A 17,039-nucleotide genomic window follows, 5' to 3' on the forward strand; every position below is an offset into this window, starting at 1 on the left:
TGAAGCAAAAAGGAAGCCAGCCTGATCCCAGGCCTCACCTGTCATGCTCCTTGTCCACTAGGTGGTATCGTGCCCGGAAAGCCACCAAGCGGGCATAGTAGGCAGGTGCTGGAATTGAGACGGAGCGTGTGCATCGTACATAAGTGTGGCACAGCTGGTACGTCAAGATCTGGAGCTCATCCGCTGTGAAACGGTTGTCATCCCAAAGGACATAGTAATGGGATGGTCGGCTGGTGCCCTGGGAAGATAGGAAGGTGAGGGGCCCCAGGTTGGGCAGTGGGGATGGTTGATGATAAAGAACAGGATCACTATTAAGAGTATGGCTGGGTTGGAAGACCCACCCATGAAAAGGCAGACACAAAGCCACCTATGTCATAAAGCACCCATCTTACGGGCAGCCTGCCTAAGTCGTTCAAAGTGCACTTATGTTCAAGTGCACAAAGGGCTTATTAAGAGAACAATCCTGATTTGAATGCCACTCAGTGAGGAATGATATAGTCTAGAGGCAGTGGGAATAATCAACTAATCTGTGACCCATTGGAAACCCCAGGACATAGCCCAGCTACCTGGATGCCTGCGTGGCTGCACAGATAGAAGTCAAACTCAAATGGGTGGGTGATGTTGGTGTCCACAGTGGTCCCAGCTGGGATGTTACCACTCTTCCCAATCTGTATAGAGACAAAGACAACCGAGATCCCAAGACCTGCATGACCCTAACTAGGGCCCCGACTCAATTCTAATCTGATTCCATCAGAATCCCAAGAGTAAAGTAGAAGGTGCTGTTCCCAGAGGGTACTGGGAATTGAAATAATAGGCTTCTAAAGTCACACAGACCTGTGTTTAAGTGCTGCTTTCACCAATTATTAGCTGTGTGATCTTAGCAAGTCATTTAACCTTTCTGAGGCTAAACTAGAGGTAATAACAGTACCTACCTCACAGGGCTGCTGTGAGGAAGACGCCTTGTACAGTGTCTGGCACATAGGAGAAGTTCAATAAATGGAAGTTCCCTTTCCCTTCTCTGGGAGCTGGTCTATATATGGGGTCTATAGGCCAGGGAGCTAGGAGGAGGGAGATGAAGTATAAGGGAAGGAGGGGAGAAGGGGGAAACAAAGGGAAGGAAGCAGCAGAGGAAGGGCCACAAGAGCTAGGGGGAAGAAAGGGGCCAGGGAAGATGGACAGGCCAAGGACTAAATCCCCAGATTTTATTTCAAGGGCTTCCTCCATATTAAGAGAAGGGAGACAAGATAAGGGTATGGGTGGCTTCCTCAATCCCTCACTCACTCGCTCATTCTTGTCAGCACAAAAAAGGCGGGTGTGATGGCGTTTCTGCACCACAATATAAGTGATCCCGGGCTGGTAGTCCTTTTCCAGTTTGATGCAGGCATCACGAATGGCCAGCAGCTCATAGTGGAGGATCTAGGCACAGGGTGAGGAGGGAGACAAAGAGACATACAGCTCCTCTTGAGTTCACACATCTTTCTGAACTAAGGGGTTGCCACTTGTAATACGGCTTTTTGTTCAGCCTCTCTTTATAAGCTGACACCCAACCATTAGAGATGATAAGCCCTTCCTACCAAAATCAGCCTTATACAGGCATACCTCGGAGATATCGTGGATTCAGTTCCAGATCACTACAATAAAGTAAGTCACACGAATTTTTTGGTTTCCCAGTGCATATAAAAGTTATGCTTACACTATGCTATCGTCTATTAAGTGTGCAGTAGCATTATGTCTTAAAAAAAAAAAAAAGTATATACCTTAATTTTAAAATACTTTATGGCTAAAAACTGCTAACTATCACCTGAGCCAGTGAGCCGTAGTAGTAACATCAAAGATCACTGATCACAGATCACCATAACAAATATAATAATAATGAAAAAGTTTGAAATATTACAGGAATTACCAAAATGTGACACAGAGACATGAAGTTAGCAAACGCTGTTGGAAAAATGGTGCCGACAGACTTGCTGGACGCAAGGTTGCCACAAACCTTCAATGTGTAAAAACTGCAGTATCTGCGAAGCACAACAAAGCGAAGTGCGATAAAACGAGGTATGCCTGTAGACAGTTCACCTAATATGTTCCTATAAAACCTAGCTGGGAGGCTTAGTATCAGCAGAGAGCACTCACCTGGTTCCTATGTATAATTAGACCTAACATCAAGACACAGAACCAAGGTTCAGAGAGAAATCACAATGCCCAAAGTAAGGCTGAATTTAGGATCAGAAGGAAAATGGAAGTTACCCATGAGCTCTAAGAGCAGACAGGATTGGGACCACCATAGAAGACTAGACACATAGTTCAGAAATGGGTGTAGAGGGAGTAGATAAATTCAGTCCGGAAAAAAAGCAGTATTATACAAAAATGGACTAGCTAAAGAAGCCACAGGTGAAAAACCATAGTCAGTAGTTGCCTTGTGGCCTTGAATGTCAGGTATAGGGAGTAAAAACTGTACGGTAGAATACAATTTAGAATCAATTAGAACTTGGTTTAAACCCAAGCTTTATCTAATTTTATTACCTTGAGCAAGTTACTTAACCCCTTTAAGTCTCATTTTCTCCACACTGACTAAAGTTACTAATAAGATCAGCCTCACAAAAACTGTTGTGAAGACTAAAACAAATAATTAAGTAAAAACATATAAAACCTAATAGTGGCTTAATAACTGCTGACTGCTTTGCTTATTAAGCAGTTTGAATTTTAACCCCAGGCTATGTGAGGTCACTAGACATCTCTAAACACAGACATGTTATGATAAATGCACCTGGTATTTTAGGAAACACTGTATGACTTGGAGGAAATTGAGCATAATGGTTAAGAGAATGAACTTTGGAATCTAACCAATCTGTGTGAATCCCAGCTCTACCACTTATTAGCCTGGACGACACTGAAGAAATCATTTAACATTTTCAAGCCTCAGTTTCATCATCTATCAAGTGGAATAATAATTATTTCATAGGGTTATTGTAAGCATTAAATAGAATACATACAAAGTGCTTAGCTCACTTTACGGCACATAAGAGATACCCAATAAATGGTAGTTATATTACTATGTATTAAATGGTAGTCAAGGAGACCAGTTCAGTACACTAATCTAAACAACAGAGTATGAAGGCTTAGCAGGGAGAAAGAATAGGAGGAACATCGTGAAGGTCAATAGCAGTGATTCTCAAAGTGTGGTCTCCAGACCAGCAGCATCACCTAAGAACCTGTCAGAACTACAAATTTTAGGGCCCCATCCTAGACTCACTGAAGCAGAAATTCTAAGGGTAGAGCTCTGCAAACTACTTTAATAAGCCCTCCAACAGATTGTGATGGATGCTAAAGTTTGAGAACCACTGTTCTAAAGAATCAGTCTTCAACATGGACCAACTAGTAAATAGGCACTGAGGGTCTTTTATTACAAGAAGAAAGGTCTATCAGTGACTGTACATGCCATCTCTCAATTGTGATCTCTGCTTCCAAGACTACACCATTTAGCAAACCTCCCTAAGTAGTAGCACCTCCCAGTGTCAATAGCTCAGAAAAGACAGCAGTACTCTCTGCTACCATCAGGCCCCCTGGCCTCAATGTGAAGGTTTTCTTGGCCTATTGTGGGCCCTACCTGGGGGAGCTGGCCTTCAGGAACCCCATCTCGGTAGAAGATGATGCGGGTAGGCTTGAAGCGGGTGGACTTGTAGAACTGGATGAGCAGCTCACGTACCATGTAGGATAAGTCTTCAATGATCTCCTGTCGTGGTCGCTGCACCCGCACAGTAGCACAGTAACGGCTGGGGTGGGCATCCATACTGCCTACCACCTGATAACCAAAAAGGCAGGATCAGCTCCCAGAACCTCCACCCTCCCAACACTGTTAGGTTCTAGGTTTGGGGAAAGGCCTCTTAGCAAAACAACTATGCAACTGAATGAGGTTTTTTGGATTCAATAATCCCTGGTTCAATCTCTGTTCTATCACACATGTGGAAGTTACTTAACCCACGTGATCTTCTTGTCCCTCCTCTGAAATGGAGAAAAGAATACCACCTAGTTGCAGTGCTGTTGTAGCACATATAAGTCATCTTGCACAGGGCCTAACCCACAGTAGGTACTTGTTAAGTTCGATTTCCCTACTCCTTGCAGACGGGCATGTGAAGGTTTGGCACTACTAGCTAGAAAGAGTGACCTCATTCAAAAACAAGTTTATCTTTTTTTCAATTCAAGTGCTAATCTACGCTAGGAACCATAGTGAAGAGTGTTCTTGTGGGTGGTGGGAATAACATCATTTTCTAAGGGGACAATAGCCAAAGCCTACTAGGATGGATGGCCACAATGAAATTAAAGATAAGCATAGTATAGGGTTCCCCACATTTACTGAGATAGGCCCAGTCTGCCTAGAGAAACTTGAGGGTTGAAGAAAGAGAAGTGGGAAAGAAGGCCTGGTCCCTTTAGCCAATTCAGAAGTCCCTATGAGACAGGGAGCAAAGATGTCAGGAGAGGGATTGGAGAGCTATCTAATCTACTAGGTGGATCAGGGGTAGGGATGGGGAAGAGTAAAGGACAACTGCAGCAACTAAGTAACTCCCTTAAAAGGGATTTCAGAGAAGAGATATGTTCGTTACCATATTCCAAAAGTGGACACAGAGAGAGAGAGAGGGAAACTCGAACACAGAACAAAAGTGATGGAGACAGGGCCAAGTCTCTGGCCACAGCCTACACTCTCACTGCTCTCTCTCTGAAAAGAAAATGCCATGCAGAGTTGGTTTTATTAAGATACCAAGGGAGTGGTTAATGGGGATGATCAGCTGAAATACAAAGATCTTGTGAAGGGTCAAGCACCAGAGCTGAGGGAAGGAAATCATGTGCAGTCTTGGGGGCTCAGAGCTAAGAGAAGAACCTTATGAGGAAGTTGGAAAGTATCACTCACTGCTGTGATAGAAGGTTTTTTCCCATCCCCTGCTGGGGGGTGTGTAACATCTGCTCCCAGGAATATCACTGGTTGTTGAAAGACAGCAGAGCTAAACAAGGAAGAGAAAACAAATGGTAAGGAGTTGGGTCTTCTCTTCCTGGCACCATCTAGCACCCACTTTGGTCCTCTCTCCCTTGTGTGTGATTCACTTGGCCTGGACAGGGTCCTATCTTTTCATCAATCACCAGTATGGTACCTTGCTTGACAAGGGCAAGTGGGCAATAGAGTTCATACCGTTGGTGTGGAACTAGGATGTTGTTAATGCCACCAAGTTTGACATTGATCTTCAGGCAAAGGTTGGACAGAGTCTGAGGCGAGGTCTTGACCACATTCTTCACTTGCACACACTGTGTAGCCATTCCCAAGAGTGTATCTCCAACACGTTTCACTTCAGCTATGAGCAGGGAGAGAATTGATTAGTGCATTCAACAAATATTTACTGAATGCCTCCTAGATGCCAGGAAGTATATGAGGTGCTAGGGAACACAATGATGACCAGAAACACACAGGGTTCCTACTCTTATAGTGCTTACTATCCAGTGACCAATTTTAAAAATCATGAAAAGTATAACAATGATAAATGCTACAACAGAAAACTTCATGGAGCTATGAGAGCATATAACGGGGGGGTAATAACCTAGTCAGGAAAGGATTCTTGAGTAAGTAATGAGTGAACTGAAATCTAAAGGTAGAAGAGAACTTAGAAGGGAGAGGGAATATTGGAAAGAACATTCCAGGCAGAGGGAAGAGCATGCAAAAATGTACTCTGATAGGAGAAAGCAACATACATTTAAGAAACTGAAAGGCCAAAGTAACTACAAAGGAGAATAAAGGAACCATAGGGTGAGAGAAAGAATGTGGTCATTAGACCGATCTAGGGAAGAAATCAGGGTAGCTTAAGAAGGCAGCTGTCAAGATGGAAAGAAACAGATTCAAGAGACTATATACGTAAGGGAAAATAATTTTTACGGATAACCTCTGAGTTTCTAGATTTTTATAATAGAACAGACAGATCATAAGTTCTTTTTGAGACATTTTGAGTTTGAAGTGTTTTTTGGTCATCCCAGTGAGGATACCCATCACGCAACTGAGTATAGTAGTTGGAAGTTCAGGAGTAGTCTGAAATGGAGATGTAAATTTATGAGATACTTAGGTACAGGCAGTAATTGAAAACATGATCTTGAGATCACCAAGAAAGAGAACAGAGTGAAAGGAGAAGAGGGCTTAGACCTGTATCTTTGAACTCACAATACTTGTAGAACAGGAAGAAGATGAGTCTGCAAAGGACAAAAATTCAGAGAACCAAGAGAAAGATCAAGGCAGTATTATATTATGAATGCCAGGGAAGAAAGAGTGTTTCAAGAAGGAGCAAGTGTTCAACTAAGTCAAATGCTGCTAAGAGATTGGTAAAATGAGGACCAGAATTTTGTGATAGTGAGGCAAAAATTAATGTATAGAGGCAAAAACTGTTTTTGGTAACACAAAGTACCAAGGAGGAGATGTAGAATCAATGAACGGTATGCTATGTTTTCAATGGAAGAGATTTGAGAATGTTTAAAAAGCTAAAGGGATCATTTCTACTTCCAAGAGATAAAGTTACACGCAAACCAGTGTCTCTGCACATAACATTCAGAAAAGCCAAATAAAATATAGAAATCATCTTTTTGTAGGCAGCAGAGAAGTGCTAAGACAACAAGAACTGGAAGAGTTAACACTGCAGAGAGGGAGAGAATCTCACAGAGGTGAGCCATCTGCTGCAGCTGCTTTTGCCCTGGGTACATGTGCTGATTCTAGGTGTGGGCAGGAGGCTGAGATTCTCGGCTTTCCAGCAAAAGAGGAACCACTGCCAAGGGACAGAGAAAACAACAGTTTCTGGCGAACATAGGCTAGTTCTCGATGTGAAACGTTAAAAAAAAACATTTAAAAGAAAACACAGACTAGTATCTTCATGACCTTGGGATTTCCTAAACAGGACTCAGAAAGTACTAGCCATAAAGGAAAAATATTGATACATAGGACTACATTAAAATTTTAAATTTCTGTTCAACAAAAGAACCCACTAAGAAAGTAAAAAGGCAAGCCACAGATATATATAATACATATACATTTAAATAAAGAAATTATAAAGAACATCTATAAATCAATAAGAGAAAGGTAGTGAAGCCAGTAACAAAAGGAAAAGACTTGAGCAGGCACTTCTCAAAAGAGGCTCGTGAAACAACCAACAGAAATATAAAAAGATACTCAACTTTATCAATCACCAGAGAATTCAAATTAAAAGCAAAATGCAGTATCACTAAACACCCATAAGAATGGCTAAAATGAAAGTGACAATACCAAGTTTGGCAAGGATATAAATAACTACAACTCTCATTTGCTGCTGTTGGAAGTATACATTTGTACACTTAAAATCCCTCCTAGTTACACACCCAATAGAAATGGGCATATATGTTCAAAGGACATGTACAAGAATGTTCAATGAAGCATTATTTATAATAGTAAAAACTGGAACCAACCCAAATATGTCCATTAACAGTAGAATGTATAAATACATGTAAATTGTGTTATTATCATATAATAGAAAAATTGTAGCAAACTACAACTAAACAAACATGGATAAATCTTACAAATGTAATGTTGAGTGAAAGAAGCCAGACACAAAAAAAGGTACATGGTATATGACTCCATTTATATAAAGTTCAAAGACAGTCAAAACTAATCTACGGTGTTAGAAGCCAAAATAATAGTGGTTAACACTGATGGGGAGTTGTAGTGATTGGTAGCCTGGGATTGTGGTAATGTTCTACTATCAGAACTAGGTACTGGTTACCTTGCTATGACATTTTGTGAGAATTAATTGACTGAACACAGAAGATCTCTGTATGTATACTGTACTTCAATAAAAAGTTTACATTTAAAAAATTGTACCAGTTTAGTGGAGAGGAAGGAGTTAAAAATACTAAGGACAGGATGAGGTATGGTAGCAGATTAGAACTGGACAAATGTGACACTATCCTTTTACACTCTCAGGGCAATCACAGTGCATATGGACCTTGCTTTGACCATCACTTGGCCTACCAGGAAGGAGGATGAAGGATCTTTAAAAGAATCTGACTGTTCCTCTTATCTGCAGGCTTAATTCCTAGGCAATGCCCCCACTACCTAAGTGGTATTCAATATAATCAAAGAACAGCATGTAAGTGGAAGAAACCCAAGGTCCTAATCAAGGTATGAGACTGGAGAGAGGTATAACATGACTGAGCCCAGGGAAGGGAAAATTTTCTGAGTGAGCACTGACTTCTCCAAGCATGCTGCACTATACTCCACATGCAGGCCAAAAACAATGGATTCTCCCTTTATGGAGGAAACCAAAACATGGATAATTATTTAAGGCAGTTCTCCTAAAAAGCATCCGATAAGTCAGTAAGAAAAAGGTAGTGAAGCCAATAAGAAAAGGAAAAGACTTGAGCAGGCACTTCTCAAAAGAGGCTAGTGAAACAGCCAATAGAAATATAAAAAGACACTCCACTTTATCAATCACAAGGGACATCAATTTATGTCCCAAGAGAGACATGGATTGGAGGTCAACCAACTTCCATAAGTATTGAGTATCATGTGAGCGGAAGGCTCTACCTTGGGTATATATGTGCAGAGGGAAGAAGGTTTCAGAGCAGAATCAGATCCACTCCATGCTCAAAACAATATCAAGCAAGACCGTAATTGATCAGCAGCCTGATACAATTTCTAGAGGAATCCAAAAAGAGACGAGTTAATCCTGTAGGTAGGATGACAAGAGAATGCTTCCAGGAATAAGTACATTTAAACTAGGACTTGAAGGATAGAGAGAATTTTAAGGGCAAGGTGGGGGATAAAAAGAGTACTTAGATATTCTAGGCAAAGGCAAATGATGTAAGCAAAACCAGAGACTAGACAGCAGAGACAAGGAATGAGCATTTAGAGCATCTACTTTGTCACAGGCACTGTGTTAGATGCTGCTTTTTATATAATTAATTAATGAGACTGAGAAAGGTTAGATAATTTGCCTAAGACAGTAAACTGGCATAGCCAGGATTAAAATCCAGTTCTATCTAATTCCAGAACAAGTGATCTTTCTGGTATGTGTGGCAAAGGGAAGAGTACATGAAGCTGAAAAGGTTAAACTAAGATCAGGGCCCTAAAAAACGTTTATTTTGTGAATGGGGGCTAATGAAGGTTTTTTTTTTTTCTTTGAGAGTACAATCACAAAAAGTCTCATCCAGTAACCTATACAAGAAAGATTTAAGAAGAAATGTTAGAACTAAATTGAGAAGAGTGGGTGGAGAGCAGGGAATACATCTTAATACCGTAAAAAAGAGCATTAGAGGTGAGGCAAAGAGAAGACAGACTGTCCCCAAAGTCTGGATGAAGGTACCCAGAAGCAACTGTGATGCCAACACAGAAGAGAAAAGTAAAGAGAAGGGCTTACTGGTAGACAGAGGAGACAAGCTACTAAAGAGATGGTTCACCAAAAAACTTTGTAAGAGCAGAGAGCACATCTGTTTTATCCACCAATGTATTCAGGATCTAGCAGTGTTTCTTTTCACACACAGTAGGTGATCAATAAACTCTTGTGGAAGGGAGATAGGGTAGGTCAAAGGGAGAGATCAGAACTGCAGAGAGGTCAAGGGTGGAATCAAGATTTTAATAATACAATATAACATACAGTAACAATAGTTGGTGACTGAAACAACTGAAATGGATGAGAATTTCACTAGAATGAAAAGGCAGAGAGGGCAGAGTACAGAAATCTGGAAAATGCCAGGCATTCCTGGTAATGACAAAAACAATTAAGGAGAGACAGGAGAAAATATCAAGAAGTCAAGAGGGGCTTCCCGGGTGGCGCAGTGGTTGAGAGTCCGCCTGCCGATGCAGGGGACGCGGGTTCGTGCCCCGGTCCGGGAAGATCCCACATGTCGCAGAGCGACTGGGCCCGTGAGCCATGGCCGCTGAGCCTGCGTGTCCGGAGCCTGTGCTCCGCAACGGGAGAGGCCACAGCAGCGAGAGGCCCGCGTACCGCCAAAAAAAAAAAGAAGTCAAGAGGAGAAAGGTCATTGGTGACCCTCTGCAGAGGAGGTTTAGGAGAATGGCAGAGGTAAAATAAATGAAAAAGGCTAAGGAGTAAGACGCTGGTGAGGAAGTGGGGGTAGAAAATGTAGAGAACTCATTTAAAAACATTAATGAAGAAAAACAAGAAAATAGGAAGAAAAAAGCTAAAGGAGATGGCATGACTGTGGTAATGTGCTCTAGGGTGTGGAATCTAAAGATGTTTGAGGGTTCAAGGGTCCCAAAGGTAAAAGGATGGAATAGAAACAAGAGCACACGTGGGTTGAGTAAGATAAAGGAGAGACACCTCTTCCTTTGAAGAGGAGAGGTGGAGAAGGAAAAAAAGAGTAAGAGAAAAGCACGGAGTCCGAGATGTATATAGTCATTCTCATTCTTAAAAGAGAGGAAAAGAGAGGGAAAGCTTCTCAAAAAGTCTACATCATTCCCAGCAGTGGAACACCAACAGAACCACCACAAATTCTACTTGGTATGTCCTGACAGACAATGCACTCCTAAGAATAGGAATCTGGACTGACCCATCTCTGTATCCGGCTCAGCTTAGCCTGGCATACACACCAGCACACAGAGGACCCCAGTTAATGTTACTGGGAAGGATTGTGAGCAGGTAAACAGGACCAGAGATGACTAACTGGCTCATATAGGCTAATATTTCTCCTCTAAGAAGAGCACTGACACTAAGGAACAGCTCTGGCTAGAGCCAAGAATCCACACTGAGTCATCCCTAGGATCTTCCAGGGAGCTACCCTGAGAAGAGTCCTATCATCGTAATCACTGTCCCAACAGAACTGTACCATACACTGGCGTCTTCCCTGGCAGGATGACGATAATGAGCTGCAGCCCTGAGTAGGTGTTCTTGAGATGCCGGAACATGGGCTCCACGCTGTCTGCCCCCTGCGCATATTTGCAGAAGCAAGGCTGGCCCTGGATGGGCATCCCTGCATCCTTGGAAATCTTCCGCAGCTGGTCTGTGAAGTTCCTGCAGCACAAGTATGGTCATGACAGGAGGCAGGTAAGTCCCACTTTAATACCTCTAACCAAATGCCTCCATCTTAGGTGCCTAGCACTATGACAGGCACTGACAGATTATAAGATGAATGAGACATCATCACATCTAGTGTAAAAAGCACATTTACAGTTGGATAGGACAAGACAGAGCTTGCTAAGTGTTCAATGGTACAAGCAGAGAGCTGAGGGAGCCCAGAGAAGGGACCTGTGGGAATTCTCAAAGTCCCCCATGTTGTCCCATTCAAGCAGCTGGTTCCTATGTTTTCAGTCTACAGCAATAGGAAGATGCCCAAGAGGAAGGCCTCTTGGCTCAAATTAAAATAAATAAGGTTCCAACAGTGATCAGAGCACAGGAGATGCTCAGAAAAAAATGACCTCCCTCCTCCCCTACTGGTTCTTTGAAGCCTGAGAGCAAATAATTAAACAAGCTTCTTTCTTTTGGCTTTAGAGCTCTACCCTAGGAAAGGAAGACAAAGCTGGAAGAGAGGGTTCACATGCAATAGATTAAAAAAAAAAAATCGAGCTACATAAATATAATGACAGACTGAAAGGAGCAGCAGGAAATTCAAGTTGTGAAAGTCCTGCATTTAGATTAAAAGCAACAATGTACAAATAGAGAATAAAAGCAATTGTTTAGGGGATGTTATTATATAGCATATAAATATCAATAAGATGGATTCAAAAGCCTACACAGTGAGGAAATAAATTTTTTACTTATTAGTTAAAAAGAAAAAAAACCCATAAGATTAATACAGTACAACACTGTTGTATAAAATTTTAAACCACTTATATATAGGTATATAAAATACATAAATTGGGCAGGAAGGTTATAATAATTCATGACAGTGACTACATCAGAAAGGAGGAACGGGACTAGAATGGAGGATATAAAGGAATGTCAAATTTATCTTTAATATTTACTTTTTAAAAAGGATAAAATAAATATGACAATACTCTGGATGATGGACACATGGATGTTTTCCATATTATTCTAATTTAAAAAATTTTTTCAAATAAACATTAGAATAAAAAATATAACCTATTATTTCGTGTAAAAAAGAGCCAGGGCTCTGATGGACAACTAACAGTGTTTCTTCCATTTCTCTGCTTTGTATACAACTACAGTATAGCTATTAAAAAAGCCAATGTGTTACCAGATTCCATCAATAAGTGGGTCTCTACTTCAAGGAAAGTGGTTTTCCCTATCTTCTATTACCAGATCACACTTAGGATATTATGTCCAGTGCTGGGGGCCACAAAGTGTTTAGAGAACTCTAGGATGGAGAAAGTCTTAAAATCCTGTCCTAAAAGTGATACAGCTGAGGTAACAGGGCTTCTTTAGCCAGAAGAAAATTCTGAGGGTTGACCCTAGGACTCCCTTATACCTCCCCAGTTACCAATTTCTCCACCTCCTCTCTTCCCCTTTTGTCTCAGTGGAAAGGATGGCTTTTCCTGTGCTTTGGATCCCATTCCCTCATACACATATAGGAACTTTGTTCTATTTCCTTTCTAGTTTCTCTGGGTTCTATTTTCAGCCTCTGTTCACTATGCACATTCTCCCTGGACAATCTCATCCACTGCCATAGCCGAAAACTCTCAAATCTTAATCTTTAGCCCAGAACCATACATGCAACTGGGTACCCTGACCCAGGTGTACAAGTCACATTTTTACTCCCTGAATCTAGGGATCATTGCAAGAAGGGGTTGTCTGATGAACTGACTCCTTCCAACTCTGAGATTCTAGGTTTATCAGCTTCTGTACCCCAAAATATCCAAAACAACAAATTGCTTCTCAAAAGAACGGGACAGGGGAAGGACATGGGAATGAGAGAGAAACACACCAAGAGTGGAGCTACCAACAATGTGACACAAAGGCACAGCGCTGAGAGCCTTTCTAATATTGGTTAAGGACCAGCCCTCCAAAGCCTGGCCAAGGCTAAGAGCAGCCTGGCCTAAATGGGGCTAAAATCCCAAGAACCCAGGAAAGGAGACAAGAGGAACACATTTAAGAGAAACTATAATTGTGTGGAAGTAGTTATGTATGTATCTGCGAGGGGAGAAGGAGGGCCAGAGTCTCCATATTCATCAGGGGCTGCTGAAACTAATTCTTATGAAAATCCCAAGGCCAGCTGAACCCACCAGGGCACACATCTCTACTAATTCTCATCACTGCCCGAAGTGGTCAGCTCCACTGACTCTTTCTCAGCCCCAGACTGCACTGACCTTACTCCAGATGCAGGGAAAAAAAAAAGCTACCACTTCAAAAGACTGCAGGAACACTGAACTGTACACTTTAAATGGGTAAATTTTGTGGTATTTGAAAAATATCTCAATAAAGCTGTTTAAAAAAAAAGAAGACTGCAGGGGAAGGGTTGGTGACTTCTTCACTTACTTATTCACTCATTCAAGACCATTACTCCTCTAACCTGTTCCTTTAAACCATTTGGCTATATCACTTTCTTCATTGCTGTCACCTACTCCCAGCCACTCAGCCAAGAGGCCCTTACAATTCATGTTCACCTAATTCAGGTCACTTGGACCCAACTGAACAAATTCTGTGCACAGGAAAGGACAGCTCAGAGTACCAGCTGATTATTTCCAATTAGGAATATAAGCTTTGAAACCTCAGAGCTGATTTGATCCCAATCTGACACTTTCTTGATATGCAAACCTTGTACAAGTTGCTTAACCTCTTTGAGCCTCAGTCTCCTGAAAATGGAAATACCACCAACTACTCACTGTGAAGATGAAATAAGAGAACATAAAATTAGGTACAATGTTGGCACAAACATTATAGGCATCACTACTACTGTTTACCACCCATGTTAATAATTATAACAATAAAATAATTCAGGTCTCCCTTAGGAGATTCATGTCCTGAAATCATCATCTCTGACACAGATATGGCTCCTTATCAAGACTCCTGACCACAGATGGACAGAAAAGAAGCAGGCAGAAGTGTGAGCCAGAGGGCACAGGTAGGGAGAGTCAACACTCAGAAAGAACAGACTACAGATCAAATCGTGGCCCCTTGGAGGAGAGGAAGTTAGGCAGCTCTAGGGTCCTTCCCACCCTTCCATCCATACACCCAACCTCCTTACTTGAGCACTTCTTCTCGACACTGTTTTTGGGGTGCGAAGCAGGCAATGGCCCAGACTTTGATCTCAATCCCATTGTAGAACTGTTTCCCCCGCATGTCCCAGACACCCTGATTGGGTGTTGCAATGGCCCGGTTCTGGGGATAGGCAAAGGGGGTGTCCAGGTGAGCTTCAGTAGAGCCAGGTGGGTAGGGGAGCAAAAGCCACTGGCTATACAACCCAACCTCCCCTCACATGTCCCAGAGATGTTGTCTGGCCCTGACCCTGCTCACCCGGCCGCCGTACTGCAAGATGGGCGCCGGCAGCACTCGCCCTGTCACCTCCGTCATGTCATCCTTCACCTTGATCCCAAATTCCTGGATGTAGGGATCTAGGTTGTAGCTGGCATTCTTCATCTGTAAGACAAAAGAAGGGGATCTCAGGAGAGCAGCAGCTTGGCAATACTGCTCACCCTCCAGGTCCCAAGCAGAAAGCCCTGAAGAACAGCTGAGGCTGGCAAGAAATAGCCCTAAAAAGGGGGTTGGGGGGGAAGTGGAAGATGAGGTAAGTGGTAATGGATAACATAGGGAAGTAATACAGGAGAGAAAAAGAGATAGGAAACAAAGTAGCTACAGGGTCAAGAAGCAAGTGCAGTCCTATGGAGTCCCAGGTAACAAATCCAGACTTTTGTTTTCCTAAGGGTCCTGCCAGGGCAGAAAGGCATCTATGCTACCAGGGACTCCCATGACTGAGCAACCAAGCATACATGTCTCTGCATCCTCACTGACCAGGCGGCTGATCTCTTCTTGTCTGTCTGGGGCCGATCTAGCTGTAGCCTTTATCATGGTTGAAGTCTGGTTGTCAGTCAGCTTCTTAATGCAGCGCTGCCCAGCCACAATGTTACAGACCTAAGGAAACAAGAATAGGTACCGCTGGCTTGAGTATAGTCCACCCTATACCCGGAGCCCCATAGCAAGGGAAGAGGACTTGGCTGTCAGTCCTGGGAAACGGACTAGAAAATCCCTTGTTCACAGACAGGTAGTTAGAAAATATCCACGTGCAATACAAAAGGTAATACAGCCACTTTGTGATAAGAGCTTAGGATCCAGAGGCAGATCTGGGCTCAGGGCTCATATATTAAATAGGGAGAACAGTAACAATCTCCTAGGACTGTCTGGAGACTAAATTAAATAAAGCACTTAAAGAACCAAGTACAGTTCTGAACATAGTAAACACTCAGTAAGTTGTAGCATAAATTATTATTTACCAAAGGACCCAGTCTAGAGCTCTTCTGAATACTAAAAAACTCAATACACACAAACTGGATGCCTAGGTAGTAGACAGCTCTCCAATGGTAGCAGGCAGTCAGTCGTTCCACACTGCAACACACCAGGAGAACTAGCAGTGACTCTTAACTCTTGAGCCCGAGCCTACAGATGATCACTGAGCCCTTGGACTATAGAAATCACTGTCTGTTGACTGACAGTGTGCTCTGTTGGTGTGAGGAAAATCCTGCCACATGGTTCCTCTGTATTGGGCCCAAGAGAACACAATGGAGATCAGAAAAGACTTTCTAGTGATATATAAGACTTCCATTGTCCAACATACTACATTTAGGAAGCAGTGAACGGGAAGCCTTTTGGCAAAGTAGAGAGAACGCAAGGACACTTGAGTTTGAAGTCCAGCTTTGCCAATTCTAGAAGATGCTACCTTGGGCAGGACTCTTAACCACTCTACCATTCTAAGACTCTGCTTCTTTAATTTTAGCCACTGGAAAAAGCACTAGCTGTCTCTTGAAGCTGTTGTGAGGACTTAGATGAAATGAAATGTAAAACTTGTTCCCACAGGGCCAATACACTAAGTACTGCTTCTCTGCCTAATTTCCAGAGTTCATGCTGAACAATGGTAGGGAAAACCAGGACAAGGTCACCTGCCCTTAAACTCTGTACCTCAAAGAATTAGTCAATTCCCTTAATGAAAATCCAGAATTGTTAAAATTTGTGAGGTTGCTCTCTTGAAGGTAACTTAAAGTTGTAGAACTCTTTATGGATAATTTCAACTACAGAATCAACACTGGAAAAAAGACTAAAGCAGGTATGCAGAGAAATTGGACCCCTTGTGCACTGCTGGTAGGAATGTAAAATGGTACAGCTGCTGTGGAAAACAGTATGGTGATTCCTCAAAAAAATTAAACACAGAATTACCATATGATCCAGTAATTCCACTTCTGGGTATGTACTCAAAAGAAATGAAAGCAGGAACTAGAACAAATATTTGTACGCCTATATTCATAGCAGCATTATTCATAAGAGCTAGAAAGTGAAAGCAACCCAAGTGTCCATCAATGAATGAATAGATAAACAAAATGCGGTATATACATACATCGAAATATTATTCAGCCTTAAAAAAGAAGGGAATTCTGACGTATGCTACAATATAGATGAACCCTGAAGACATTACGTTAAATGAAATAGGCCACTTAAAAAAAGGCCATATATTATATAATTCCATTTATATGAAATGTCCAGAATAGGCAAATCCACAGAGACAGAAGTAGATCAGTGTTAGCAGGGGCTGGTGAGGAGGGCAGAAGGAATGGTAAGTGACTATTAATGGGTATATGGGCTTTCTTCTGGGGGCGATGAAAATGTTTTAGAATCAGACAACGGTTAACGGTTGCGCAACTCTCTGAATTAACTAAAACCCAATGAATTGTACATTTTAAGAGGGTGAGTTTTTTGGGTTTTTTTGGTTTTTTTTTTTTTTTTGCGGTATGCAGGCCTCTCACTGCTGTGGCCTCTCCCGTTGCAGAGCACAGGCTCCGGACGCGCAGGCTCAGCAGCCATGGCTCACGGGCCTAGCCGCTCCGCGGCATGTGGGATCTTCCCGGACCGGGGCACGAACCCGTG

The 17,039-nt window shown here is 42.3% G+C and overlaps 1 protein-coding gene across 3 annotated transcripts in view; it reads right to left on the reverse strand.

Moving 5' to 3' along the window:
* AGO1 (argonaute RISC component 1) overlaps nt 1-17,039 on the reverse strand; it is a 41,191-nt gene that overhangs the window by 9,769 nt on the left and 14,383 nt on the right. Inside the window, exons 9-18 of one of the 3 annotated variants that reach the window (XM_007120128.3) lie at nt 14,919-15,038; nt 14,424-14,546; nt 14,155-14,288; nt 10,840-11,024; nt 5,180-5,339; nt 4,904-4,994; nt 3,605-3,799; nt 1,282-1,416; nt 567-668; nt 39-238 (exon numbers count right to left, since the gene is read on the reverse strand). In XM_007120128.3, the coding sequence (XP_007120190.1) occupies nt 39-238; nt 567-668; nt 1,282-1,416; nt 3,605-3,799; nt 4,904-4,994; nt 5,180-5,339; nt 10,840-11,024; nt 14,155-14,288; nt 14,424-14,546; nt 14,919-15,038 (1,445 nt within the window). Of the gene's footprint in view, nt 1-38; nt 239-566; nt 669-1,281; nt 1,417-3,604; nt 3,800-4,903; nt 4,995-5,179; nt 5,340-10,839; nt 11,025-14,154; nt 14,289-14,414; nt 14,547-14,918; nt 15,039-17,039 lie in introns of all 3 variants that reach the window. The other 2 variants (XM_007120129.3, XM_007120127.3) reach the window with 2 other exon arrangements.

This window comes from Physeter macrocephalus, chromosome 3 (genome assembly GCF_002837175.3).
Source record: "Physeter macrocephalus isolate SW-GA chromosome 3, ASM283717v5, whole genome shotgun sequence".
NCBI classification, from domain to species: Eukaryota; Metazoa; Chordata; class Mammalia; order Artiodactyla; family Physeteridae; genus Physeter; species Physeter macrocephalus.